The sequence below is a fragment of the Perognathus longimembris genome, chromosome 2 (genome assembly GCF_023159225.1).
Source record: "Perognathus longimembris pacificus isolate PPM17 chromosome 2, ASM2315922v1, whole genome shotgun sequence".
Classification (NCBI taxonomy): domain Eukaryota; kingdom Metazoa; phylum Chordata; class Mammalia; order Rodentia; family Heteromyidae; genus Perognathus; species Perognathus longimembris.
The window spans coordinates 127603602-127629889 of NC_063162.1; the positions used below are offsets into that span (position 1 = coordinate 127603602).

The 26288-nt window shown below is 38.7% G+C and overlaps 1 protein-coding gene across 1 annotated transcript in view; it reads right to left on the bottom strand.

The window, feature by feature from the left end:
- Window positions 1–14193: 14193 nt before the first annotated feature.
- The window catches only part of Cttnbp2 (cortactin binding protein 2), a 124754-nt gene continuing 112659 nt past the window's right edge, over window positions 14194–26288 (bottom strand). The window contains exons 20-23 of the mRNA XM_048340116.1: window positions 24468–24531; window positions 23527–23614; window positions 22303–22404; window positions 14194–15259 (exon numbers count right to left, since the gene is read on the bottom strand). Of these exons, the coding sequence (XP_048196073.1) occupies window positions 15014–15259; window positions 22303–22404; window positions 23527–23614; window positions 24468–24531 (500 nt within the window). The 3' untranslated portion in view covers window positions 14194–15013. The remainder of the gene's footprint in view (window positions 15260–22302; window positions 22405–23526; window positions 23615–24467; window positions 24532–26288) is intronic.

Here is a 26288-nt window from a genome sequence, read left to right on the forward strand (position 1 = left end):
TGGGCTTGAACTCAGGGCCTGAGCACTGTCCCTGACTTCTTTTTGCCCAAGGCTAGCACTCTGCCACTTGAGCCACAGCGACACTGGCCTGTCAGATTTTGTGGTAGTGTCATCAGGTGTCATCCAGGAAGACAGTATTGTTTCAGGTGACAATCAGAAGAGGTTAAGTTGTATCTGTTTATACAGATACACTCAGGTTGTGTTTCATGGAGTGAGAAGGAACAGTCTGAAGGATGTTTCCATGTCCCGCTGTGGTTAGGAAGCCTCTGTTGCACACGTGACCTCCTTCTTGTGTTCCTTCTGTGTGGAGAGCATGAGGAACATTGCACAGATGAAGCAGAATCCAGGGTCTTAGTTTTCTTTTATGACAAACTTTTTTTTTTTTTTTTTTTTTTTTTTGCCAGTCCTGGGGCGTGGACTCAGGGCCTGAGTGAGCACTGTCCCTAGCCTCTCTTTGCTCAAGGCTAGCACTCTACCACTTGAGCCACAGCGCCACCTCTGGCCGTTTTCTATATATGTGGTGCTGGGGAATTGAACCCAAAGCTTCCCATATACGAGTCAAGTGCTCTTGCCACTAGGCCATATTCCCAGCCCATGACAAACTTTTTAGGTGGCTTTGAAGTAATCCCTCTGGCTCCAAGCTATCCATGTCTATATTGAGATACAGATATGACCTCCATACTTTCTAAAGGAAGGAAAAAGACCAGATTTCCCTTCTAATTTTAAGATCTACAGGGAGTATTTTCATACATGATTTGCTAGTAGAATGGATACAATGCACATTTTAGTTGATTCAATAGTAAGAAGAGGAAAAAGCAAGATGAACTCAATAGGAAAGAGATGTCAGTTGTGAGGTTAGAAATTCCTTCTCATTTTGTCATGAGTCCATTTGATACTTAAATTCAGGCTTAGTGGAAAGACTTAACATTGAGGGAAGATGAAAGAAACCAAAAGATCTTTGGAGGGGTAAAATCTTGAAAATATTTATCAAGGAAAAGAGAAAGACATGCTTTTGTGATGAGTATTTTTGTTTGATTTTTGAACTCACAATGTAGCTTATGCTGGCCTTGACCTCGCTCATAGAGTGCAGGCTGACCTTAACCTTGCAATCCTTCCTGCCTTTGTCTCCTGATTATATGAATTATAGTTGTATGACACCATACCCACCAAGAATTATTTTGTATTCTCCACATGCAGATACCAAGATGTAATTAGATGTATAAGAATTTATTGGAGAAGCACAAAGTCTATAGAAGAGGAGCAAGAAAATGTGTGGATACTCTTCAAACCTCAGTGTAGGTTTGAAACTTGTGAATTAAAAAGGAAGGACAGCCAGGTAGGTAGCCAAAGTCTGTCATTAAGAAGATCCAGTGTCCCACTTAGAAGGACTTGTAAGCCTTCCATATGCTCAGTCCTTTGCTAGAAGCAGCATGTTGGAAGCCTGGGCTCAAAGCAGATCAGAAGTGAACTCAAAGGTTAGCAAGTGGAACCACCAGAAACATACTTGCCACATCACTACATCTAAGCAATGTCTTCACTGATAAAACACTGACACAACTGGCTGTGTTTGGATATCAAAGAGTAAGGAAAACTGAAAGACAAGGGAATTTCTACCCCATAGCCATATTTATTCTTATGGTAAATGGTTTGGTCTGGATAGAATGAAGGGGAAAAGGAGAGAATTCAATCTGGGGGTTAATGTGAATTGAGGAATGGAAATTGGGACCAGCAGAGACTGAAAGAAAAGATCTGTGCCACACTAAGGGTCCCTGAGAACGGGAACTGCAGTAGACTGTGATATAACATAAACACTAACAAGGTATAGTTATGATTTCCCTCTAGAGAGAGGAAATAAAGGGAGATTTGGGGTCTGGTAATGTATATCAGTGTTAGAGCACTTATTTGGTATATGCAAGGTCTTGAGTTTGATCTCTAGCTCTGCAAAACAAAACAAAAAATGAGGAAGGTAGATTTTATTACTGATTATGACTGATTGCTTGCTATTGATGCTCTTGGTTCTAACGTTATCTAAGTATTATAAAATGAAAATATTTAGCAACTTGTCCTTTCTTTACTTAAACACTAAAATATACTTTCAGTCTTATGGGGTATAAAGCAGAGAGAGATAGAGACAGAGACAGGGAGACAGAGAGAGACAGAGAGAAACAGAGAGAGAGCGAGACAGAGAGAGAGAGAGAGAGAGAGAAGAGTTTATTTTGATGAACAGTATAAGGAGGCCAACTGGACTTCAGAAAAGGTACAGTCCCTGAGCAGTGATGAAGGAGACACGAGGAAAAGAAATCTCATAGAGGTGGCTTTGGTTTGGATCCAGAGAGCAAGTAACTGTGACATGTTTATTATCTTGTTTGTCTCACACAGTGTTAGCACCAGTTATTCTCCTCTTTTGAAATCTTCCTAAGTAGGGCCTTCATCTGGGATGGATGATGACTGCTTCATCCTTGAATTGCTAATGAGCTGCTCAGTTGCTCTTTAAATCTGCCCACTCCTAAGTTCGATTGCACACAGTGGAGTGAATTTTGATGTCACATACTCCAGGAGCTGCAGAGGATCACTTCCTTATTCCCCAAGAACAACTGATACCACTCTATCTCGTCCATCCCATACATTTAAAAGTCATGCATATTGGTGTAATACCCACTGCACAAAAATAGTTCCTCTATTGAATTGTAATAACCTTACTAGGTTATAATCTTGGGCAGGAAATGATAGATGCTTGGTACACAACAGTATGGGTGAAAGGTCATAAATACTGAGTTTTCTCATCTGCCAGTGAATCTGTAAACCACAGGTGGAAAGAGAGGGAAGTAGCTATGCTATATCATCTAATCCTCATTTACCAGTAAGTGATTGGATTCTGGCCAGGCCTGGTGACATGTGCATGTAAAATCAGCATCCGGGAAGCTGAGTTTGGAAAACTGCAAATGTTAGGCTAGTCTGGGTTACATAGTAAGACCCTGTCTCCAAAAAACAAACTCAGTCATTTACCCACTCACTCGTTATTCACCTGGATTCGTGTTTTGGTTTCCAGCGAATAATTTTAATAGTATTTTCACTACTCAATAATGTGTTTGATGGGTTGGTTCTTTCTTTCACTTTTCTGGTAACTCGGTATAGAAACTACTGGAAAGTGTGAAGTGTAATCTTATACTGTCATGTGTGGCCTCCTTCTTATATAATTTCTTATTTTTTCTGTACAGTAAAGAATTTCTTCAAAGGTATGGCTGTTTCTCATAGGAAGCTGACAACAGCCCGTCACACTAGGTCTGGATTCATTACCTTGAGTATGAATGATAGATACAGTGAACCTTGGTAAAGAAAATTCATTCTCGATGGACTGATTCACTCTAGGCTTTGCAATGTGGTGCAGAGAAATGAATAAAGTTGTTAATGAAATTAAAATCCTTGGACACTTGTACAACACAATAAGCCACTTTAAGGGACTTTTCTGACAAAGTTTACCAGTACTTCCAGTGGTCATGTTTTAGAATTAATGATTTTCCATCTCCTTTTTTTTTAAGTTTTAGTTCTCTATATAAGGTAAACACTCAGATCAGAAATTTCAGCTGTCATCTTCAGCTATGTTGTTACTATTGGTCAATCAAGATACCTTGCCTTTACAGGAAAAGATATCATCTTTAGAAAACTTAGTCAAGGTCAACAGAACACAGTAGATTTACTTTGATAATCCTTTTGTATTAACAGTATTTACTTTTAGGATTATGAAGATATATTCATCCTCCTAAGCAGTAAATTGGGGTTGTTACCATCTGAAAAAGAAAGAGTATGCAATGTATTAGAGCTAGAAACTTCATGTCCTGAAGAAAAGTAAGTTGTACATGGATATCACCCTTGGAAGAAAGGGGCTACCAAAGGGATGCTTACCCTCCTTTCAAATGTGTTGGAAACTTCTATGTGAAAAGCAGTCTGCCGCCCAGAGGGCAACTCTTTTTTTCCCTATTCATCATAAACCGGTCTCTAACCCTTTTCTTTGCATTATATTTTCTACCTTGAGAGTTAGGGAAGGAAGTTGCCATTTTGGAGTTCTCAATGGTTTAGCTTGTAACACTCAGTCTGCCTGTTTGAATCTGCACACAGCAGCCATTCAGAGGTTCACTTCAACCAGCAATTTCCCCTTTGATCCAATAATCCTCTGGAGTCGAGATTTGGCAGTCCTTCCCAAAATATTTTCCAAACAGTGCTTACAGCTATCCCTTTTCATTTGATAAGTGCCAGGTGAATAAACCTGGCCAAGCACGTTCCATGCTGCCTTGGCAAAGAACCATGTAAGACATGAGTACTTGATGGACCTATAGCTGTAGGAAGCTCATGTGACAACATTCAGTCACCCCTCAACTTTTGCATTGGATTGCCAAATCACTGTGGCATTGGACTGAAGGCTACTAGGTTTCCTCTCTACTTACACAAGAAGAAATAAGACAAAAGGTTATCTTGACTGGTGTCAAAATGGCCAATCTGTAGACCAGTGAAGCATGCTGGTGGACTCCTCTGTCATCACATTTAGCTGTGTTCTTCACTGTAGCAAAAGCCTTCATTGCTTGAGTCTCTTCCTTTTTCCTTTCTTTTTGGGAGACATTTATAATTAATTTTAATTATTGTGCATTTCTCGGTCTTAATGTTAGGACTCTGTCAATGAAATTTACCACTGTTGTAGGGAGCAGAGCTGACTCCATCTCGATTAGGGAAACATGGTAGGAAATGTTGGGTGGAGTAGATTAGGTCAACCTGACCCCTAAATTCTGCTTCTGTAATTGGCTTGCTTAACTTGTTTGTTGCTTGCTCTACTCTGTGTCAACCTCTTACATTTGTGCTATGCTTTTACCTTTATAAGCCCCAATTTGAGGACTGCTCAGGGCCATGGTGGCAGCTCCCTGGTCTGCACTGTGTCCCTGGCTGATCAGCCTGCTTTTCACTGTTGCAGTTTCAGCTCCCGAGTCTGTGCTGCACCCCTGGCTGGTCAGTTCACTTTTTGCTACCCCAAATAAACCCATACTTTTGCTTAAGACTATCTCTGAGTGGTGGACTCTTGAGGTGACGTGGAATCTCCTCCCTTAAACCCTGTAACACCATGAAGTTAAAGTTTGGAGACCTTTATTTATTCTGACCCTTTCTAAGCCTCTAAACATTCTCCTCTAAGGCTACAGAATAATGCAGTGGCCATAATCACATTGAGGCTTTGATGGCTCTGGGCCAGATCTACCTCCACAAGTCCTCCACTAGGACCTGACACACCTCATCCAGAATCAAGCTGTATCCTCTATTTCAAGGGGAAAAAAAATCAGACTTTGTTCTCTGACACAGATTACTGTGGGGCAGCTAACAAGGCCAACTGATTCACCCTTGTCCATAGCTGGAAAGCATTCTGTGAGCCAGAATTTTAATGATGGGAAGTTACCAATGATGCTAAAAACTTCTTTTCTAAACTATCAATAATTGAAATAAAAATCAGATGCCCCTCTACCCAAAAGATTACAAAACAAGAACACATTAAAGCCACCAGCACAACAATGTTCATTGCAGCACAACTTGTCATTGCTAAAATATGGAACCAACCCAGATGCCCCTCAGTAGATGTGTTACATATACACAATGGAATTTTATGCCTCTATCAGAAAGAATGACACTGCCCCATTCATAAGGAAATGGAAGGACTTGGAAAAAAATTATACTAAGTGAAGTGAGCCAGACCCAAAGAAACATGGACTCTATGGTTTCCCTCATAGGGAATAATTAGTAAAGGTTTAGGCTAGTCACAGCAGAGGATCACAAGAGCCCAATAGCTATGCCATTATGAACACATAAGATGATGCTAAGTGAAATGAACTCCATGTTATGGAAATGAGTGTTATATCACTGTTGTAATTACTTTCAACATGCCATGTGAAACTGTAGCTTTTTTTGTTGATGATCCTCTTGTATCCCATTCCTGTGGTTGTCCCTGTGCTATCACTGTATCTCATCTTGAGTACCCTGGATACTGTATATACTGGTATTAGAACTAGAGAAGGGAAAGGGAATATCAAAATCGAGAGACAAAGGACAACAAGACAAACGACTCCAAAAGCAATACTTACAAAACCATTTGGTGTAAACTAACTGAACAACTCATAGTGGGAAAGGGAAAAGGGAAGGTGGAGGGGGAAGAAATGAGTGAGAGCGTAACAAATTGTATAAGAAATGTACCCACTGCCTTACGTATGAAACTGTAACCCCTCTGTACATCACTTTGACAATAAATAAGTAATTATTTAGGAAAAAAGTCAGATGCCCCTTCTAGAGACAAACTGCATTATCTTCATATTTTCTACAGAATATTTTATAATATGATTGTGAGAAATGTACTCACTACCTTATTAAGTAACTGTAGCCCCTTTGTACATCACCTCGACAATAAAATTAAATTAAAACAAAAGAATTAAACAGCATGTGTAACATGTGTGGTAGAATTCCTATGTTGAAATTTTCACAATTACTTATTTGTAGTATGCAACTTGATAGATTTTAGTATATTCACAGTTATGCAAAATCATTACAATGAATTTGGAGCACTTCTGTTATCTCAAAAAGAAACTTCGAGGCTGGGCATGGTAATGCATACCTTTCACCCCACTACATTGGGAAGCATGAGTAGGAGAAAGGCAGTTCAGTTCAGCCTCTGTCATAAAGGAAGACTCTATCTAAAAAGTAACTAGAGAAGCAGGGCACCAGTGGCTCAAACCTGTAATCTTAGCTACTCAGGCGGTTGAGATCTGAGAATCACAGTTTGAAGACAGCTGAGGCAGATAAACTGAGTCTCTCATCTCCAATTAACCACCAAAATTTTAGCCAGAAGTAGAGTTGTGGCTTAGGTGGTAGAGTCCTAGCATTGAGTACAAAAGTTCAGGAACAGAACCCAGGCCCCAAGTTCAAGCCCCAAAACTGGCACAAAAACAAAACAAACATAACCAGAAGAAAAAGGGAGGGCAGGGGTGTGGCTTAGGGTGCTACAGTGACTGCCTACCAAATTTGAGGCCTTGAGTTCAGACTTCAGCACTATACATACATGCACACAAAAATGAAACTTCATAACTTTCAGCTCTTCCCACCAATCTTTCTATCCTAGCCCTAATAAATACTCAATTTACTTTAAGTTCATACATATTTGTAAGTTTTTATAAAGACTTAGTGTTCAACGGGAAGGTTTTTAGAAATATTTTCTTAATATTATCTCAAGCTTAGATTTTCCCTTTTTCCCATTCTGTGGCATATAGAAACAGACATTGGGTCTGTTCTCTCCACTCTATTTGATCCAATGCTTATAACTAAACACAGAATTTATCTCCAACTTTAAGCAGAACAAAGTGTAATATCCAAAGTTTTATATCATATCAAAGCATGCAATCGAACTGGAACATGTGTTGTTGGCAACAATGGTTAGAGAATTCCTTTGGGGTAGAGACGAGAGTTATTTTCCTTGTTATAAATTAAAGTACAATATGTCATGACATGATAGGAAGTTTATAACTCAGAACTAGCAAACACAAGACACAGAAAGCTGTCCAAAATAGCTTATAGAAAAAGGGGTATCTTTTGGCTCATATGACAATTCTAAGGTACTGCCATATCTCCGTGCTCTGACCTGTTATTAATGTTCTATCTTATTTTCTATTAGCTTTTCTTTGTGTGGACTCAATATAAGGCCAATCTTGCCTGTTAAGCTGGCCAAGATGTTGGTTCTAACAGAATCTGAATTGTCTTTGGGTCTGATTGGCCTCATCTGTATGGTATGCCAACTCTGATAGTTCAGAAGAGAGTGGCTCTACCTGGTACTCTTGACTTAAAAAAGGAAAGGGTTTGCAAGAGAAAGTTGGATATGTTATCAAAAATGCAATTATCTCAAGTTAGGAACTACAGGCTTGAGCTGGGAAATGGGAGAGCACAAAACAAAGATATTTGGTGCTATGACAAAGTGACATAGGCAGCTGTGCTGTCTCAAGGTGTGGCTGAGATGGAAAAGAGAGGGCGTTGGGTGAGGGGAAAGGTTCTCCCCACTTTCATATGACACATGAGTTTACTCAAGTAGAGAGGCTTGCTTTGAGTGTGAAAAGTATCTATTTTTTAAAATAATTTTTCAATAAAAATGAAATTGCTTGAATTCTCAGTTGATTGTGAAGACTTGGACATTAACTCAAAATCAAGAGTTCTGTTTTAAGGGTTCCACCAAAGCCATCATACTTCATCTGTTTGTTATTTTGGAAGTGCACATAACTGTTGGCTTTGATGTGTATGGATCATTGATCTGGTAGAGTAATACTTCTTTTTTTTTCACTTATTTAGTATTTATTTATCTATTTTGGTACAGGGTTCCATGTTTAGTTGGCATGTGCTTCATTATTTGAGTCACACCTAGGTCCCTTTTAGCTTTATTTTGGTTTTTCTCATAGAAGACCCCTGATTTTGTTGTTGTTGGTAGTGGGCCTTGAACTCTGCGGCTGGGCACTGTCCCTGAGCATTTTTGCTCAAGGCTAGTGCTCTACCACTTGAACCACAACACCACTTCCAGTTTTCTGGTAGTTAGTTGGAGTTAAGAGTCTTATGGACTTTCCTGTCTGGGCTGGGTTAGAATGGTGATCCTCAGATCTTAGCCTCCTGAGTAGCTAGGATTATAGGTATAAGCCACTGACACCCAGCCAAGACCTCTGATTTTGCTCCATCTGACCTTGAACCATGATCCTCCTATCTCCACCTGCTGAGTAGTTGAGATTATGGGCAGGCCACACTCACCCAAAAAAATAACACATTTTAAATTTAGACTAGACCCTTTCTCATCTGGATAAGAATGGCAGATCTTGGAGAAGGTAGACAATTTTTCTACTTCAAAGGAAATACAGTTTATATGGAATCCTATATAAGTGAGTTCTACTAAAGCATAACTCTATCAATGTCTCTGAAAAGACTACGAACTTAACTTTATGATATACAAGTTGTTTATTTCTAAAAGGAAATGTAGGCAAGATTTAAAATTATTAGACATTTAGATGATTAATCTGAGGTCTTCTCCCAAAGCACTATGTGTGTGATTCCATCAATATGGACTTCATTTTTGAGAGGGCACAAGAGGTAATGAAATATGTCTGTTTATGAAGGCAAGGGAAGAAATGCAAATGATTTATCTTGGCAGCACAATGTTCTGATGAATGGGGAAGTTGGTATATTTGAGTCTAGTAGGGTGTAGTCTTCTTCTGAAATAAATTTTTTTTAAGACATAAACCACAAGACTTCCAAGACTGATTTGACCTTCCAGTCGTGAACATTGCATAAGAGATTAGTTGGTCCAGAAATTCTCAAGTACATTCAGTAAATATTAGGCTTAAAGGCAAAGATACTTAATGTATAAGCATTTATATCATTAAATGAGGTATATATCATCTCAAAGGATGGGAGAGAAGATGGTGTTTTGGTCATCAATCATGGTAAATTGAAACTTCTCACCCAAAGTGTAGTTCAAAGATCAAACCTGATGAAAACACACACACACACACACACACACACACACACACACACACACACACACACTTGCTCACACCCCGAGAAGTTATGAGGTTTACTGCTCACCTAAAATCTTCTCGGAAAGCAGAACTGACTACTAAGAAGTCTAAAAATGGATTGAGACATCAGTAAGAACCAATTTACTTGGAGTTTTGTGAGTATTGGGGCTGGATTAAGGGTTCTGATTTCCATGTGGGATGGAGCTTGTGTGGTCTGAATTTCTCTGAAGTGCAAAAGGAGCCGTCTTCAAGCTTTCTTGTCAGATTGTCCAGGTATGGTTAAGAGAAAAGAGAGTAACAGAGATCTGTTTTAGGGTTAGAAAACTCTAAAGCCCAATGACTGCGGAATCTTTAGGAATCATGATTTAAGAGAGGAATTCTGAAAAGGTAGCCAGTAGTGGCCAGGGAGAAAGTCTGTTGATGTGAATTCATGGGCACTGATCTGGTGCCCACTCAGCTGGTGTTCCTGGTTCAGCTGAAACACTACCATTATGTCATAATCAGCTTCACTTTCATAGTTCTCATCCAACATCTATCATAGTGAATTAAGTATTGGAAGTAAAAATAAGCAAGTGAGGCATTAATGAAGTCCAGCTTCAAGTAGCTAAGAGAAATTTTCCTGTTTGTTTGTTTGACGTTAAAGCCTTCATCTCCTTTCCCCTCATTATTGTTAACAAAGACTCGGCTAGCACAGGCTAGATGAAATGTGTGATCACCAGAACTCTGTTCTTCAGCTGGCACCACTGGTCTTTCCTTTTGCTCACTTTTCTAGCTTCTGAATTAATTTCCCCTTGGCCTGTTGCTCCTCATTGCCTCCAGAAATGTTCTTTCACTGTATCTTCTCCCAACAATATGTTCCTGGGCCATCATCTGAAGTTGAGTGCAGTTTCTTCGACTAGATTTGGTTCTTTTCTTCTAGTGAAACATGGGGACCTGATCCATTTCCTCAGCACTTGAGTAAGAAAGAAAACAACATCCACAATCCACCTGCAAACCACTTGTACTCCAATAAAAGCTCCAAATCCAAAAAAAAAAAAAAAAAAAAGGAAACAACATCCAGGTTATTGGAAGCAACTGATAACTTTTAGAAGCAAAGATTTCCTGAGTTAAAATTTGTGCTTATTTCAAATTAAAAACCAGGCCCAGAAAGGTCAATGATATAAATCACTCAAGAGCAGAACAAAGAGTTTCATTATATTAATTTTTGCATTCTATTCACCTATTAGAAAATACCAAAAAGATCACATTTTAATAAGATGATTCAGAAATAAGGAAGAGAGAGGAAGTGGGCCTGGAACATTTCACTTCTCAAGTTACACCGCATGGCACTGCATCTTACACTAGTTCCTATTCCAGGACTTACAAGGTCATCTTGAAAATTCCAGAATACATTTTCAGAAGAGTCTGAACAAACTAGGCTGACAAAACCAACTCATACTGGTTTTGCTTTAAAAGATGAGTGAAAATATTATTGTATTTAGACTTAAACACCTCTGGAATCATTTGTTAGGGAGAAAATAAAATATTGAATGTTTAGGACGCTTAGAACAGATGCCTAAAAATCAAATGAACTTCATCTTTCTGTTCTTTTTTACCTACAAAAATAAAAAAAAATAGTTTCTTCCTGTGAAACTGAAAAATCCCTCATTTCTTCTTTCCCACAAGTACGTTAAAGTCTTGAGATGTTCAGTGTCCTGACCTCAGGATATTTGAGTATTATCCTCATCATTCTTTCCCAGTGCATGCTCCATATTCTTCTCTCAACAATAAATAGGCATTATGGTCCACAACTAAACGTGTCTATTCAGTCAAAACCAAGGAACAGAGGATATTTATTCACCGATTTAGTCCCTTGGCACCTGTAGGACATAAGTGTTAAAATGACTTGCAGAGAAATAGATTATCGCACAATTTGAGAAAGTACACTTGGGAGATTGAAATAGGAAGATCATGAATTCCAGACCATCATAGGCTACCTAGTTGAAACTACCTTAATTAACTACTTAAATCCTTCAGAAAGTGATTTTTCTGTAGCGAGTCATTTATTAAGGATAATGCCTACTGTGCAATGGTGGCTCAAGCCTGTAATCTTAGCTACTCAGTAGGCTGAGATCTGAGGATAGCAGTTCAAAGCCATCCCAGACAGGAAAATCCATGAGACTCTTATCTCCAGTTAACCACAAGAAAAATCAGAAGTGGTGTTGTGGCTCTAGTAGTAGAGCAGTAGCTGAGAGTTGAAGAGCTCAAGGACAGCACCCAGGCCCAGAGTTCAAGCCTCACAACCAACACACAGACACACACAGACACAGACACAGACACACACACACACACACACACACACACACACACACACACAGAATGCCTAAGCTAGGTGCTGGTGGCTCACATCTATGTAATCCTACTCAGGAAGCTGAATTCTGAGGACTGTAATTTGAAGTCAGTCCAGGCCGGAAAGACCCTGAGACTCTTATCGTCAATTAACCACCAGAAAACTGGAAGTGGCTCTGTGACTTAAAGTAGTAGACTACTGGCCTTGAGCAAAAAAGCTCATCCAGTAGAAGAAATGATATTGTGCCATTTGTAAAGAAAGGGAAAGACTTGTAACAAATTAGCGTAAGTTAGGCCCAGAGAGATAAAGACTGCATGTTTCTCTCATATGTATAAGCTAAAATTTGCCTATAAACCTTTAAGTAAATACATTGGACGATAGGCAAGTGTTTACAAATGTATTTGCTGAAATATGGTAGATTCAAGGGAGAACTCAAATAGTGTAGTTTCTTAGAAAGTCAGTCAAAGCCCAAAGGTTTTGCTATATGAGTTTGACATTCAAAACTTCTGGCCATGACCCACAATTACATCATTAATTCCATGGACATACATCTATTCAACTACATAATGGAAACAGAAACGTTAAATTTTATTGACAGCAGGAAGTTTGACATGTTCTATACTGTTCTACTTTTTAAGTGACAGTTATTACTCACTAAATTGATATAATCATGCAATGATAAGTACCTGTTTAAAAACTCTTGATATAAATGTACCTTGCAGATGTCTTGCTGTCATCTCATTATAAAAAGTACATAAGTTGACTTTTATTAGCAAATCAAAATTGCATAGATCACTATAAATGGCCATTGCAATTGTGCCTTCCAAAGTTGGTTCTATTTTCTCAACTTGGATCTTTGAGTGCTCTAATGGATACTTAGTTTTGGAAAAGCTGCCTATAGAAGCACAATGCTTTATTACAAACAACTCAGATATAATCTAACCAGTTGCAATTGAACAGGAGAAAAATGCAGGAGAAACAACTGAATCTGAATGTGTTGATTCTGGAACTTTGATTGCAGTTTTGTTCTCTCTGAAGGCTATGTTCAAGCCTAAGCCTATTTCTCAGTCTCTCCCTCTGCTCCACTTGTGCCTCTTGCTCCAATTTTTCCAGCTCACTACACCCTTTCCTGGGACATCGCACTGGAGTTTTACCCCTTCCCCCAGGATTTGCCTTGTAGTGAGAAAGCCCAGGAAGACTGCTGATGTGTGTGAAAATTGTGGGAAGGATATTTTATATTACCCCATGTAACATAATCTTTGCTGCTTATATTTCTGATACAGGATTTTCTGTGAAATTTCATATTTAAATACAGACAAGAAAAAGCTTCTTATCCTTTTGATATGTATGGAGAAAATGGGTGTTTTATTGCTGGAGCATCATTTAAGTCTTTTTTGTGGGGCACGCCCGCCCAGATGCCTTGCATCATTAAGAGGCGATTCTAGCTAGCCCCGCCTCCCAGCCTTGGGACCATGTGTAGCCAAGATGGTGCCTGGTGGTGAACCTGGAGGCGGTCCTGTGGGCTGTGACGTAGAATTAGGCCGCCCCTTAGGGAGGTCCCTCGGAGCTCCACCCTGATGGACAGCTCAGACATCAAATCCCAGGCCCTATGTAGGTGCACGTACCCCTCCCCTTCCACCACCCTCTGGCCCCTTTAAAAGAACAGCTCATTGCCGCCATAAAATGAGTCTTAGCGCTGACTGGCTCCCGGACTGTCTGTGGGTCCTCCGTCGAGAGGGGGGCTGGGTGGCAGTCTGTCAGCCCTCTTATCCTCTTCCTGGACCCGTCCGTGTGGGGTGTGCTATCCTGTCTCTCCTGCAGGACAGGAGAGCGTGGGAGGCTAAAAACCCCCAACATTTTTCATTTGGTGATATTGGGGTTCAAACTCATGTCCTTTCATTTGCTTGGCTGGCTTTCATGGCTCATGATCTACTCAGGCAGCCACACCCCTAGCTCTGCTTCATACTGGTTGTTTTGGAGATGGAATGTCATTAACTTTTCTGCTAGGGCTGGCTTCAAACCTCAGTTACTAGGATTACAGATGTGAGCCACCAGCACCTGGTTAAGTCTTTTTGTGTGTGTGTGTGTGAGAGTATCTGGAATATAATAGCATGAAGAATATTTTTTATCAGGATTCTTACATTAAACATAAGTCATCTACTATATAGATGAACTACTAAGAGCCATACATAGAATATAGAGCAACATTATTTCACTAATCCAATAATTTCATTTGATGTCAAAGAACCTTAATTGTGTTGAATAAGTAATGTCCTCAATAATTTTAGAAAAAACATGTCCAGAAAATACCAGTTTTATTAGAAGTGGTGCCACTGGAAATAACAGTGAAGAGGAAGTTAACTTGGAATTAATTTATTGACTTTTTTACAGGTATTTTTAATATCCATGGAGATACAAAACTTCTGTAAGAAAGATAATACTTTTATTGCATTATAATTTCATATTTTACAAGAGTCATAATGCAAACTCATAGACACACACACACACACACACACACACACACACACACTGCAGCCAAATGGCAATGTAACTACTAAAAGATCCCAAATGTAAAACTAGAATTTAACAGGCAAAATATTTAATATGGCTTTTAATGGAAAAAAAAAACTGTTTAGAAATGATTTGTTATTGCCCCATTCTAGTTATTCCCCATTAGGTGAACATAAAATTATGATCACCACTTAAGGTGGTATGTGTTATCTATCCCAATGTTGTACTCATTTCATAATGTGTATGTAATATGATTTGTGGACTTCCTTAAATATACATACATATGTACATATGTACACAGTAATATACAGTACACAGATGGTTATATTTTAATACCCTGAACTTATTCGCTTAAAACTATTACAACATTTCTATTATAAAACTACTTGAAAAGTTGCCATAACTTTTAAGTTCAGTCTGATAGAATTTTTTTGAAAAGTTGGGTTATAAATACATTCTTTACAAAAACTTGAATAGTGGTCCTGCACTCGTACTTTATATTACAATGAAAACATTGTATTCATTTGAAGTTATTTACACTTTATTGTCCTTGGTTTCTGTGTGAAATGTACAGAAGAAATTACTAGTGAGAATCTTGTAGGCAGGCCTATTTGTTAGGTTTTTCTACTTGTTCATGTTTGCGTAGGTTCCAATTCTCTTCTTTGGAATTGTTGTTGATTTCTAGTTGCCTTGTATTACTGCTGCTGCTGTTTCTTTTGGTGTTCTGGGAACACTGGGCAATTTTACTTCTAGGAACAGGAAGAAAAGATTTAACTCTTGAGACACTCGACTCAGTCTTTGATTTACTATTGCTGCATTCGGTAGTTTGATGGCTGCTCAGAGGACTTGCCTCCTATAAGAGAAGAGAAAGAAAACATATTTACCATTGCTACCCATTTCTATTATCATTCCTCATTCTTTCTTTCTGAGAAAACCTGGGAGTTTCTCTCTATGCAGAGATATTACAGGAGAAATTAAAGGAAGAAGTAGTGAATTCCAGTTGATCTCTGCTTGATTTTCCTGAGTCTCCTGAAAAAAAATGTTGGTGAATCAACTGTTAATGAATTTGAGATTCCTTTACCAACAAAAACATTGCAAAATACCAGGCCTGAGGAGATTACTAAATTGGACATAGTATAAGCTATTCGTATTTGCCTATGAAGACTCCGCCTCAACAGGCTCATATGTTGATGGCTTTGTCTTGAGTTGGTGGATTCAATCAATGAGAAGTAACTGGAACATGAAGGCTCTGACCTCATTAATCTACTGATACATTCACAGTTTCATGTCACTGGGAAGTGATGGCAACTTTTAAGAGAGTGCCTAAATAGAACAAGGTCATGAAGTGTGTTCTTGGAGGCTACTATGAATGAGATGAACAGCTCCATTCTAGACTGCCTTTCCACCAGAATGCTGTGCCTTACAATGGGCCCAGAAACAAGAGAACCAGCCAACCATGAACCGAAACCATGACTTCAATCATTCCTCCTTTCAAAGAGTTTCTCTTGAGTATTTGTTATAGTGACAGAAAGCTAACACAGTAATCATCTGTGGGTAGTTAGTTCTTTAAGTTAACTTGAGCAAGTCACTTTTCTGAATTTCAACAATACTTTCTAAGCATTTTGTACAAGGTAAGTATGTTCTATTGGACAACTTGAAAGATACTTCCCTGCCCTACTGGAGCTTACATGCTCCTGCCCAGCAATTCTATGCCTCAAAATTTCCATACTGAGAAATTACATGCTGTCATTTTAATTTTATCTAGTGTTCACCATCCTCTGGATCACAGGCCAATTGCTCCTATTTCTGTTCTGAGGAATCCAAGAGCTAGAAAGGTAAGATGATTTAGTCATCTTACCATAGTCAGAGTGAGCAAACTGGGACAAGAACTCAGATTTTCTCATCAGCCTCAGTGTTTTTCTCTGTATGGCATGATGTTTTACTAATGGGATAAGAGACCTCTTTGGTGAACTGCTCTGTTTACTTCTTTTTTTTTTTTTTTTTGGTCAGTCCTGGGCCTTGGTCTCAGGGCCTGAGCACTGTCCCTGGCTTCTTTTTTGCTCAAGGCTAGCACTCTGCCACCTGAGCCACAGCGCCCCTTCTGGCCGTTTTCCATATATGTGGTGCTGGGGAATCAAACCCAGAGCTTCATGTGTTAGGAGGCAAGCACTCTTGCCACTAGGCCATATTCCCAGCCCCTCTGTTTACTTCTGAGGTATTGATTACTTTCCCTTTTGATAGTACTAATGAATATAACCAAATAGCACCAACCATTAAAAAGACTTAAAACTAGAATGGGCAAAATCATTAACATGACTTTTCATGGAAACTGTCAGCTGGATTCTTCCAGGAATCTGAAATTGATGGTCCTCACTATTGGCCAACACTAAAGTCACCTGGGAATGGATCCACAAACAATTTAGGTTTAACTGCCATGGACACATTATTTATATTAAAAAGGTTTCCTGTGTGAGTCTGATGTACAGCCATAATTGAGAACCCCAACCTTAACTCTGCTATGGTTTTGCTCAACTGACTTAATAGTCAGCTAGAAAGCATAGTTCTGAACGCTCTCTGTTCACACAAGTGGTCATCATTCCCCTTTACCCATTCTGTGTCTCAACTATCATCATTTAAAAGTTCCCAGAATTCCACCTGAAGCTCTTGTTAATCTTGGAGCTTGAGAACTGGATTTCTACCCATTAGTCACATAATTCACCCCTATGTCCAGTGTATACTTTTTCAATTTCACTAATGCCTTCCTCTTAGCTCATTACTGGTCAGTCCTGTTCCCTCCGTTGAGCAGGAAACCTCATTTATCTTTAATAACTTCCTCTCGCTCTTTACCTGATCTAATGTTGTCTTAACAAATGAGCAAAGAATTATGGCTACATGGCATGCAGAATGAGGAAAGGGATGATTTAAGTCCTCACTATCTACAGAAGGCTCAAATTCCTAGACCTATCACTAAGCTCTAAACTCCCTCTCCCTCCAACTCTATCTATTAAAGTCCACTCAGAATTTAACAATTCTTTGAAGCTCAGCAGGTGTCCATGAGAGCATCCCTAAATCACTAAAGAAAAAAAAAAGAATCAGCTATCATCCTAAATGGTTAGATAGCTGGACAATTCTAAAGTACCTTTTGTCTAGAGAACGGATCACTCTGATTTTCCCCAAACACTAAGTATGTAATGATTTAAGAATAAAGAGGGGGAGGATATGGGATCCAAAGCAAATTAATTACAGGGGAAAGGAAAGAAAGAGGGCCAAGCTGCTAAAGTATAGTTTGGACAACAACAGTTGCTTCGATAGAGAATCAAAAAACAGCTATATTATTCTACAACCAACTATATCCCAGGAAGCCAAGGGGAAAAGGCAGAGCTCCAGTGGGATACACCAGTGGGTCCTTGTCATCTCCATTTGTGTTTTATGGTAGGTAAAAAGGTGAAATGGAAGGTGACACTCTGTCTCATTAGCACATTCTGCTTTTGTTTTAGAGAAGCTAATCCTGTCAAGTTGCCAGAAAGAAAGTGAGAGATAACTGTACTGTTTGTGGCAAGTCAAAAAGTTAGTCACATGCTAATATGTAATTGGGAAAACAATACAGGCACCCATCCAACTTCTTTTTTCCTTATCAGAAATGACTCTGTATGCCTGTAAAATGGACCTTAAGTAAAGGCCTGGTAAGGTCAGCTTCAAATTTAATTTGTTCTAAAACACCAGCAAATTTGACACATGTAGAATACACTGTGGGCTGGGGTTGCAGCTCAGAGATAGAACATCTATATGACACGCACAAGGGTGCAGGGTTTCATCCTCAGCACAAATTAAAAGAGAGTGTGTTAGAAAATAACAAAACAAAACTTAATTTCACCCATATTGTTGACTCCCACAAGGTTAGTGGTAAGGCTTGAGGGAGGATGGGAGATGTACAGGGCAATCTTTGCTACTCTATTGTTTGAGAGACAGGGGAATGTCCACATAATAGGAGTTTCAAGAAGCACCCACAAGAGCTAACACTGTGCATATCTGGGCTGAGTCAGTGTCTGTAGGTATGAGAGGACAGAGTGTGAGGAGGTGGATGAAAACATGGGTAAGCTATCTGGCCATACCTATTCAAGGCTGGGTGCACAAGAAGAGAGAAAATACCTGGGAAGAGTGTCCTGCACAAAACAGAAATTGTCCTGACACCTCCTGGCAGCCAAGCAAAGGCCCCAGGCATCCTCCCCAAAGTGCCTGAGACTGGGTGCTGAATGCAAGGTTGCCTTCATTAAGCATCTACATTTACTGAAAATGTTGCTATGTATGTTAGATGCAAAGGAAAACCATACAGAAAGGCACTGCCCTAGTCTTTAATTATTTAGCCTTAAAGAATTATTGTTAAATTATAGTAATTTACTTACTCAATACTGTAACTGAATGCTGATAACTTTCTAGATGGGATATGAATAGAAGGAAAATACGTACAGTGCTCCACCCTTTTACAGGTGAAGGGAGAGCATGTTCCAGGGGTAGAGGAAGGATGAAAAGACACAGGTGAGAAAGTGTATAGATTGCTGTGACATGTGGAACCTTATGTAGATAGTTATGCATCAACTGCTCTAAGGATACATTTGAAAAGAAAGAAAGGAGCTTGAAAATAAGGAAGTTGACACCTTACAGCTTCATTTTATAGTGAGTTCCAAATGCCTGGCTGTACATCATCAGCAAGGAGCTCTGAAATAGTCAGGATCCATATCCCTTGTCAGAACTACATAATACATAGACACCGGTATAACTCAACTTGTGCATAGACATCGGTATACTTCTACTTGCTTGAAAACGGTGACAAGAAGATCAGATGTTCACCCCATTTATACTAAAATTAGTTCTGTTGTTTTGTAGGGTATGTGCATGGGGATTACGTGTGTGTGCATTTATTTGTGCATGTACGTCTGTGTAGAAGGCTTCATTTAAGGGCATACTGTGGACAGAGAAACATAAAGGTCCGGGTGGAATATGAGGGAGAATCAACCACAGGAAATGGGCCAACTGGAATACAGAAATGAGCCACGGTTGGGAAATGGGCCAGATGGAATGAAGATGTAAAATCTGAGTTCTCAAGTTGTTTCCATATACCCCAAATTCAAACCATAGTATACAAAAGAGAGAGCCTGAAAACAGGACTCACAAAAGGGAGATAGCCAACCAACAAACTTCCCACCAACCCCATATAAGCTTGTCACCACCTCATACTGGCCAACAGCAAGAGCTGCACTATGATTCTTTTGCCAAGTGTCCTGCCATTTTCCTTTAATGGTGTCTTAACAAATGTTGCTTCTTCTAAAAGAGAAGAGAAAGAAAAGAAGAAAAGAAAAACAAAAAATAACAAGAGACAGAGCAGAGGTTAAAGGGAACCCCAGGGTCCAGATTGCACCTCAGACCAAATCACATCATAACCTCTACAGAGCAGGGTCTGGGCACTAGAGTTAAAAAAAAAAAAAAGACAAAGAAAACAAACAACAAACACCTTCAAGTGGATTTTTATTATACTAACAAAGATAAAATTCTTTGTCTCTGGTTTAAGATATCCATTTCCACGTACACAAGAAGAAAGTATTAATTAAACAAGTTGACTAATATACTCTTTGTTAATAAACTCAATTACAGTCTCTCGGTTAGAGCAGTCGAGAGTCACACTGCATGAAGAGGAGGTTAATGGAGAGGATGGAGGCTTGTGGCTGCTGTCCCTATCTGTGAGAGGCACTCTGGCCTTCTAGCTGTGAAGGAGAAAGTTATTTCAAGTAACATGAGTGCTCTTACCTATAAAAAGGTTATTTCCTGAAATCGGAAGAAACTAGGCATGGAACCAAGAAATGCTAGTTATCAGCAGGACAGAAAAGGAAAGGGCCTGGTGGCTTGCAGAAAGAAGGCTTGTAAGCAAGTAGTAGTTTGCCCTCTGCTGGAGATCCTGAGAAAAACACCTTCAGTTGGCAGAAAGGGGCAAGAGGCGGCTGTCCCAAACCGCTCATTTAAACAAACATAGTTCCTTTCAAGAGTCTAGATACACAAAGAGAACTTTGTTTTTAAAGCTCATTTGTCCTGAGATCCCAGAGCTCTACTTCCACAAGGAATGGTTCTAGGGGACCAAACCATTATGCTCTAGTCTCTAATTAACTAAAGCCCAAAGCACATAACCATTCGTGGATGAGAACTGAAGCTTTAAAGATGGCCAAGGGCCAGCCTCTGAGCAAAGGATTTTCTGACAAAAATGCTCAGTAATGACTGCAGGTCACTCTCTGGGGGTTATTCTTCCTTTAATGTTCTTTAAATTGTGGTATGCTTGTAAACTCTCCCCAGTTTGGGAAAGCGAAGGTAAACATGACATAGTGAGACTGGAAGTCATGGCTTTCTTCACTGCTTACCATGTTAAGTGTTTGATTAGAGACCTTAGCCCTGCAGCTCCCTACCATTGCCTTCTTCCTTCAACATACTCAGTTCCCACAGTTTCACATATAATTGACTCAAATTGAAGTCTAATAAGCAGCAAGATGGCAGGTGCCAGGAGATAAAGATGAATAATTTAATAGTCACACCATGATTACTTTATAATCCTGCTCTTTGCACCCCACCTGCCTCACACCACATGCACATGTCTTTGTTCGATGCCTTGGGAGCACAGGATGGGCAGGGCAACCGACATGGCCTGGTGAACAAATCATCTATCACCGAGAGCCCCTGTAAAATCTGCATCCTCACAAAGTAACAGGCAGAGAGAAGTCCCCTCATTGTTTCTGTTCACTCAGGAACACCATGTTATGCTGTCTCTTGCCATTTATTAACCAGTCAACAATGCTTTGGTGCTGCAGACATGAAAGCAATTTTGAAGGTTAATAGAATCTGCTCGACTTTTGGCTCTTCTGCTTGCCTTTCTGATTTGTCTTTAAAGCAAAGTCTTTCATGGAATTGTAGTACACATTCTGGCAGTTTAGCATATTCAGTGGGGAAAAAACTTAAGATGTTTTAAATATACCTACAATGTCTTATTATCATTCAGCCTTTTGCTGAGAAATTTTCAAAATTCAATATATTTTAGAAATTAAAAAATTAAACTAAGATGAAAGAAGTTAACACTATTTGTTCTTTGGCATATAAGAACAAAAGCAAAGACAGATCTCCCCAAAAGACATCCCAAAGTTTGAAATAAAATTAAACTATTAAATAGAAAACAAATCTATTGAATAGAAAGAAAAAATGCATTTCCTGGTCATCATTTCAATACATTATCGAAATCATCTTTATAATCTTTATTAATGAACAATCTTGACTTTATTCTATTTCTCATAGATTTCATAGATGTGGTTCAAAAATAATTTTGCAATTTTCTGGGCACTAGTGGTTCATGTCTATAATCCTAGCTACTTGGAAAGCTGATATTAGGAGGAGAGAAAGCTGAGTTCAGTTTGGGCATACACGTGGAAGACCCCCTCTCAACCAATAGCAGTGGCAGCTGTCATCCCAGTTACATGGGAGGCTGAGATCAGGAGGCAAATTCCATAGTATTCCATCTCTAAAAAAGAAGTAGTTGGGCATGGTGATATATCTCTGCCATCCCAGCTATGATGGGAAGTATAGAAGAGGCAGATTGTAGCTCAGGGAACTACAAAAAAAGGATTAAAAAAAAGGCCCTATATCATAATCAGTGCACAAAAGAGCTGATGGCATAGCTCAGAGGCAGAGCACCTGCTTAGAAAGTGCAAGGCCTTGATTTCAAACCCTAGTGCCACCAAAAAAATCCCCCTCAAAACAAGACAAAGCAAAAACCTTTGTGATTCATACTGTAAGAGTTATGAAATTAATTTTATAACCAACCTTCTTTGTCCCATGTTGGACACAAAGACACAATAGGACACTTACCTTTTGAGACACTGGCATGCTCGGATTATTAACAGGTGCTGAAAACGCAGGGCTGTTTGCTAATTTATCAAAACTCCTTAAGTCATCCCTAGAATCAGCAATCTGGAAAATATACAATGTACCAAAAGTTGGGTCACTGGGAGCACAGCTAAATGGTAAAGTGGAAAACTCTCCAAGTGAAGAGTTAGTTACCTGTATGTATATAAATCCCCCAAACCTGTACTGCTTACAGGAAAGAATTGAAGTCTTTTCTTAACTTAGAAGTAAGGGAAAAGAGTAAATAAAAAAGTAAAAAAAGAAAAACATCAGAACAACAAAAGAATTGCACAGGAACAAAAAGAAAAAAGTCACTTGGCAAGAAAAGTTAGGATATATAATGTGCAAGATTTTAATCATTACCTTTTCTTTTCCAGTGGCTAAGAATTTCAGTTCATTTCCAGAAAGGTTAAAGAAAGTAGTCAATTCTACTTTGTTCTAGAGATTATGAATATTTGGGCATAATAGCCGAGTCTTTCAGGGGAACCGGTGCAGGCTGTGACTATCTCTCTATGTCTCTCAAGGTATAAGAAAGTCTGGTCAAACTTGCTCTAGATATCTGAGTACTGAAACAGGTTAAACTTGATGCTATTAATGTTTTCTTTTGAGATTTTGGGTCACTGGTTTCCATACTTGTATCTCATATTTCACAGCTTAAACACCATGACAATGTGCATTATACAGGCTCATTCTTTTTCTTATTTATACAGAAAGGTGTTGTCACTCAGTCTATAACCTAAGCTCCCATGAAGCTGGCTAACATTCTCTCATACCCATAGTTTACATGCCAAAGTGACAGCCTGAGCTGCATAACAAGACCTCTGTCTCAAACATAAAACAAAACAAGGATTGGGTAGTATTGAGTGACAGAGTACTGACCTAATATATATAAGACCCTAGGTTCCATCCACAGCACCACTTAAATAAAGAATGGAGGCTGCCCAAATAGGTCGGTGTGATGAGCTAATGCATTCAACACATCATTTTAACTTTAGGTCTTTCAGAAGAAAAGAGAACTCTCCTGCTGTTTAAATAATTATCTGAGTGAAGGTTTGATCTGGAACATCAACCACATCAGTCAATAAAAATTTCTTCTTGATGTGGTCCCAGTGTCATCACCTACATAAAGGTAAAGCCTATGTGTATGGAGTGAAGCAAGTCACTGTGTTCACCATGCGTCCAGCTTACCTTGCTTATGTCAGATTCCGATTTGCTGGAGCACATACTCTGAAGTTCCTTGACGAGATCTGCCTCATCATCTGAACCCAGAGAGAATCTGTTGTCCAAAATCAATAGCAATGAGTGATAATGCCCTTTAGGCCAACATGATGTTCAGAAAAGAGTTTCTAAAGTGAGAGTAACAATCCCATTCCCAAGATGGAAGTCTAAACAACTATACTTTTTCTTTCTTTGCATTTGGTGTTTTCAAGTATTTTGTAAATGTCATTTAATGTAGCAACCTAGTACATGCCAAGAGTACATTAATGATAAATCACCTCAGGATTTTGCTAAATCCCACTAAAAATTGTTAATGACATAAAATTTTATTGCATAGAGAAATTTATTTGGACTTACACAATTTGAAATTTCTTTCTCTTTTCTTTGTTTCAACCAGATAAAGATATAAAGCACATGGAACACTATGACAATTTCAAACTTAACTGTATCCTCTTATTAGCTTATGGCCATAGGTCAGATAGTTCTTTTTCCTTAAACTCAGTTCCTAGGTTTACTTCTCCATAAAAAAAATCTTTATATGAATATCTTAAGGTTATTGGAGAAATTATCTAGGCTAAGTCTGGAAAAAGCAGCATTAATGAAGTTTCCTTTATTCCCCCCTCCCCGCTTTTTTCTTCCTTTCCCCTGTTCTGCAATGCTGAACACCAAGGGAAAGGGACATAAACTCGCCTAGTGATGGGGTACAGGATTGATGAGGCTATTATGGGATAAATTTGCAAAACGTCCAAGCATGTCTACTCTATGAATAAGCAAATCATCCTTTAGATCTCAAACTGCACTTTTAAAAACAATCTTAACAACATAAGATGGCATAAATAAATTTAAGAAAAATATGAAGTGTCTGAAGTAATAATTGTCTGTTATAAATCAATTTAAAAAGAGGAACTTACTTTTGGTTTGACAGAGAAGTGTTCCGGTTACAATTCAGCTGTGATATGGTCTTATTTTTTATACCTGTTAAAAACAGATTTTCAATAAAATGGATCATTATTGCAGTACATCTTAAGCTGTGTATTGTAAAGACTCAGCATTGTAGCACTTTTATGCTGTTCTTAAATTAACATCCACTCTATAAGTTTTTTCCCAGGATCATGACACCAACAAGTAGCTAACTCAGGCACTGTTAGAAAGACAGGGAGTTAACTTCCTTATGTACATTTATGATGAACTCAGGAAAATAATGGCACATAGGCTAATATCTAGAGTCCTAATCTTTACTTCTATCAATGGGTCCTCTTCTCAATAGTTGACCTATTTATTTACATCTTTATTCTCAAAATACCTCAAAAGAAGTTTAGTATCTGCCTTTTCATGACATAGTTTCTCTTTTTCTACCTTTCTTGCCTCCCAACATCACTTGCTCTGTAATAGCTTTTATAAGTACAGCTTTTGATGTGTGGACTTGTTAAATTTGAAAAATGTAAGGTGTTTTGTGTCTGTTTATGATCTTAGCTACTTAGGAGACTGACGTCTAGAGAATTATAGTTCAAAGCCAGTCTGGGCAAAGAAAGCCATGAGACTCCATCTCCAAAATACATAGTGAAAAGCTAGGCTGGAAGTGTAGCTCAAATGGGAGAGTGCTGGCTGAGCAAGTATGATGCTGTAGTTTAAACCCAAGTACTGGAAAATAAAGAAAAGAGAGAGGATGGAGAGAGGGAGGTGAAGACAGAGGAAGAAAGAGATTGAGAGAGAGAGAAAGAGAGAGCGTGAGAGAGAGCGCATGCATATGAACAGTATTAAAGGACCATAGAAACTAAATCTGTGTTTTTGAAACTGCAAATAATGATCCACTTAAGAAAAAGGAAACTGAAAATATCAGTCTGTATCATTTGTAGATGCATATTGATTTACATCAGTTATATATACTTAATCAGGTGCACAGATTTGTGTTTGTTGGTCATTATACCAGATATTTCTCATTAACTTATACTCAGGCACGAGAAACACTGGTAAGCCATTGTAGAATAAAAATATGTTTCTATAATACATACTTCAAACTTTAAGAACACAATAACTATTCAGTTACTTCTAAGCAAATTCTAAAAGTGTACAAATGGAACTAGTATAAATTTCTTCCAGAGAATGGTTTCAGGCTAGAGAAGTAGCTCAGTGGTAGAGTACTTGCTGCGTATGCCTTGGTAATCCTCAGTATTACAAAAAGTTGTTGGAAAAGTAAAAATCAGTTTTTGAAAAGTGAATTAGATCCAAAATAGCCTTATGAAAAACTGTTCACTAAAGACCACTGCTGTACTAGTTTTTCTACCAGTAAATTTTTTCCATTTTCTGAAAGCACCAATTATTGAACTTCCCTTTTCTTACTAGCTACGCAGCTAACCTTGGCCTTGGTCTAGGAAGCTCAAGATTCAAAATCATTGGCCTTCCTGTTTCAGGTATGAAAAGAACGAGATGTGTCTGCCAAACTTTATGAGCTTTCTGTAGCAGCATGCATCCTAAAGAAAGTCTATTGTGGAGATTCTTTGTGCTTTTACTTTTTTGGAGAGCAAGGGATCAACTCCAGGGCTCACGAACAAAGACAAGTGTTCTTTTATCAAGCTTCATGCTCAGCTCATGTTTTAACAAGTGTGTCAAAAATAAAAATCAATTTAGACATTGTTGGAATTATCTGATGGACCAAACATAATGTATTTTCATTTTATAAATCTGTAGGCAGAAGTCAGTGTAAACTACTGCAGTAAAGACTGTGACCCTTT